Genomic DNA, 3,793 nt, shown 5'->3' with positions numbered 1-3,793 from the left:
TTTGCTTTGCTTTGGATGCAACACAGAGGGAGGAGAATAAGTGCAGAGCAGTGAGACAGGACACACCAAAATATATCTTGAGTCTATTTTCCTTTTTTTTTTAACAGATGAAAGATAGGGGGTTTGTAAGCTCTCATACCAGGCTGTTATTTTGGGTAGTGGGAAAGCCATGAAGCAAGACAGGTGTTAGAACATCTAGTGCTCCCATGGTTTATATCAATTTTATGGTTATGATTTACACAGTCTTTGGAACCAGCATAAACTGTGTTTTGTTCAGAATTTACTGGCTTAATCATTCAGTGAGATCCTTGAATTTTAAAGCAGTCAGAAAGTTCCTGGATGCCAGGAATGAATGCTGTAGACACCAGAGATACAATCTGTTTTCTTACACAGGTAGCTTCTCCAGTAAATAATGTGCTTCAGTTACCTCTGCAGACCTTGCTTGCTTTACTAAACCAAAGAAAAATATCTGAGCATGTCTTCTGATTTTTATTACCTGCCCAAGTTTTCTACATTGTAAACAGGCCTGTGAGGCTGTATGGATTTGGGGAGATTTATGAATCTTAGTTGGTGACAAAAGTAAGGCTCAGTTGTTCAGAATGTTCAAAAGGTGGAGTCCAAACCAACAACTGAAAGGCATGGTAAAGTTGGATGATCTTCACCAGTGGTTCAGAGAAGAATAGGTAGCCAAGACAAGCTTGGAAAGTGGTGTTATTAATACAGAATTCCAGTAAGAACCTTTGGTAGGTGCCCAGCATTTGTCCTGGAAGAGGAGCAGGAGTTCACAAGCTGTCTTGCTGTGGCAGGATCTCTTGTGTGCTTACTGTGCAGACGTCCAGAGTGGGGTTAACTATACCAGGAGGATCTGAGGAAATAGCAGAAATATGGGTTTGGATATAATTATTTAAATGTTTACTCTAATCTTCCTCTTTAGTCGAGGCTACACTCCAGTCCTGCAGCTGGAAGAGCTTCTCTGCTTGGCACAAGGCTCTCTACTAAGAGTCCATGAAGCCATGGTGAACATCATGTGAACCAGATGGGAACAAAGCATTCAATGTGTGTTCCCAACACAGCTTTAAAATTTTACTTTTACCAATGCTTTTTAAAGATGACAGAAGACATGGTAACCCTGCCAACTGCTGAGATTCCTGCACGATGGAAATCAGATCCATTTCTGATGTTAACTTTCTTATAGTGTAGTTTTGTTTTGCTAGAGCTTCTTGCCAAGTGTGTTTGATATTCTCTGGTCTCCTTTTCCCCAGGAAGTGAACATTGAATTTGAAGCACATTCCATATCAGACAATGACTATAATGGGATAAAGAAATTACTGCAGCAGGTACTTTGACATCTTGTTATCTTGGTTGATATATTAATTAATAAATAATACCTAAAGAGTTATGTAAAGTCATCAGTTCACATTATCTGTATTGATTTGTAGTTTTACTGTGCTTCAGCTCATGAAAATTAAATAATTACAGGCACAGTGACTGTATCTCCTAAACCACCATTTCAAGAACTTTACATCATGAACTGTAGGGCTGTTGTTGCACAGGGTATATAGTCTTTCCATACTCATTGTATTAGTTGCTGCCCAGAAAACCTCATTTGTTGTTAATCAGCTTCCTGGAGGTTTTTTTTTTGTGAATGATAACCCTTAAAAAAATACAAGTTATGTGTCTGTTCAGTGGCAGCTTCCAGACTTCTTTTGTCTGTCTCTGTCTTAAGCCCATGCTCAGCTCCAGAAGCTTCTGGAGGGTCAAGGAGCAAGTGCTTCAAGAAGCTGAATTCTTATTATTGACATTTAAAATTATAAAAATTAAAGTTTTAGGTTTTCCAATATTATATTGAAGGAATTTAAATAAACTCACTAAATTGAAATGAAAAATGGAACAGAGTATCACATAACAAGTCAGATAAATTTCTGACTTTTATCTTCTACTAAGTGGCCCATGATACACAGAATCATAGGTTTGTTTAGGTTGGAAAAGACCTTTCAGATCATTGAGTCCAACCATTCCCCCAGCACTGCCAGGTCCCCACTGACCCATGTCCCTCAGCACCACATCTACACAACTTTGACACCCCTCAGGGATGGGAACTCCACCACTGCCTGGCACAGCCCTGGACAACCCTCAAGGGGAAGAAATTGTTCCTCAGGTCCAACCTAAACCTCCCCTGGCACAGCTTGAGGCTCTTTCCTCTTATCATTTGTTCCATGGGAGATACCATCAGGCTTCAAACTTACTAATACTTGTGTCTTATTTTCCAGTTGTTTCTAAAAGCCCCTGTTAACACTGCTGAATTAACAGATATATTAATACAACAGAATCATATTGGAAGTATTATCAAGGTAAGACAGAATTTATCTTTGTATTTGAAGTACCAGACTTTATGTTGAAATGACATTACTAACTTTCAGGAGGGGAATTGTCATTGTGGTTTGTAAGCTTTTTTGCTTTAAGAATACTCCTTCTGTGGGAGCTGCCTTCTTTCAACCAAACAAGGAATTGGATTTATTCTTTTGGTAGGTTTCTTTTTCCACAAGGAAGGCTTTTCACTTTTCTCTCTGAATTTTGGTGTAGTAGAGTAGTAATGCTGAGTATACTGTGGAGAAGTTTGTTACTGTCTCCATAAGAAATAGGAGCTTGTGATTTCCCTAAGTTCTCAGGATGTTTAGAGATACAAACCAAAAATATGCTGCATCTAGTTTCCTTTTGAGTAGAGGCCTTTGGGCATGAGAAGGGATCCTGAAATGAGCCCTGGCCAAGTTTTGCAGTGGCAGTGCAGCACTCTGCAGAGGCTCCCCAGTTACTCCAGGCTGAGGAAGCTGTCTGGTGGTGTAGAGTGCTGAAGGTGTCATGGCCATGTTGCTTTCAAAGCCAAACAAGCTGCCTCCAGAGCACAGTTGTGCTTTTGTACTGTGTTGCATGGCATCATTGCTAGACATCCCCTTCCTGCCCTGTGCCAGCAGTTTTTCCCCCAAAATTTAATATGATCTGTATCATAGAAAGCAGCTCCATGGAGAAAGACCTGGGAGTCCTTGTGGACCACAGGTTAACCCTGAGCCAGCAGTGTGCTCTTGTAGCCAAGAAGGCCAGTGGTCTCCTGGGGCACATGAAGAAGAGGATGGCCAGCAGGTCAGGGGAGGTTCTCCTGCCCCTGTACTCTGCCCTACTGAGGCTACATCTGGAGGATTGTGTCCAGTGCTGGACTCCCAAGTTCAAGAGAGACAGGGAATGATTGGAGAGAGTCCAGTGGAAGCTACAAAGATGCTGAGGGAACTGGAGGATCTCTGTGACAAGGAAAGGCTGAGAGCCCTGGGGCTGCTTAGCCCAGAGAATGATGAGAAGGGATCTGATCAATGCTGATCAATATCTAAAGGGCAGGAGGCAAGAGGCTGGGGCCAGACCTTTTGTCAGTGGTGCCCAGTGACAGGACAAGGGGCAACAGGCACAAACTGGAACCCAAAAAGTTCCACCTAAACATAAAGAGAAACTTCTTTCCTGTGAGGGTGGCGGAGTCTAAAACAGGCTTCCCAGAGAGGTTGTGGATTCTCCTGCTCTGGAGAGATTCCAAACCCACCTGGATGTGACCCTGGGCACCCTGCTGTGGGTGACCTGCTGGAGCAGAGGGTTGGAGGAGATGATCTCCAGAGGTCCCTTCCAACCCCACCACTCTGTGATTCCAACTGCATGGCTCCCATTTCTTGCAGTTTTCATTGCAGAGCTTTGCGGAACTTTTTTTTACCCTCTCTACCAAAGCTCTGTCACTCTCTGGTTTTTAAGACTTTGC

General features: G+C 42.6%; 1 protein-coding gene across 1 annotated transcript in view; it reads left to right on the top strand.

Moving 5' to 3' along the window:
* Window positions 1-934: 934 nt before the first annotated feature.
* BCCIP (BRCA2 and CDKN1A interacting protein) overlaps window positions 935-3,793 on the top strand; it is a gene marked incomplete at its 5' end in the record, with an annotated part of 8,714 nt that continues 5,855 nt past the window's right edge. Inside the window, 3 exons of the mRNA XM_008944700.1 lie at window positions 935-1,016; window positions 1,263-1,337; window positions 2,271-2,351. Of these exons, the coding sequence (XP_008942948.1) occupies window positions 935-1,016; window positions 1,263-1,337; window positions 2,271-2,351 (238 nt within the window). The remainder of the gene's footprint in view (window positions 1,017-1,262; window positions 1,338-2,270; window positions 2,352-3,793) is intronic.

Source organism: Merops nubicus, unplaced genomic scaffold, assembly GCF_000691845.1.
Source record: "Merops nubicus isolate BGI_N331 unplaced genomic scaffold, ASM69184v1 scaffold7207, whole genome shotgun sequence".
NCBI classification, from domain to species: Eukaryota; Metazoa; Chordata; class Aves; order Coraciiformes; family Meropidae; genus Merops; species Merops nubicus.
This window is presented reverse-complemented; position numbering and strand designations above follow the sequence as displayed.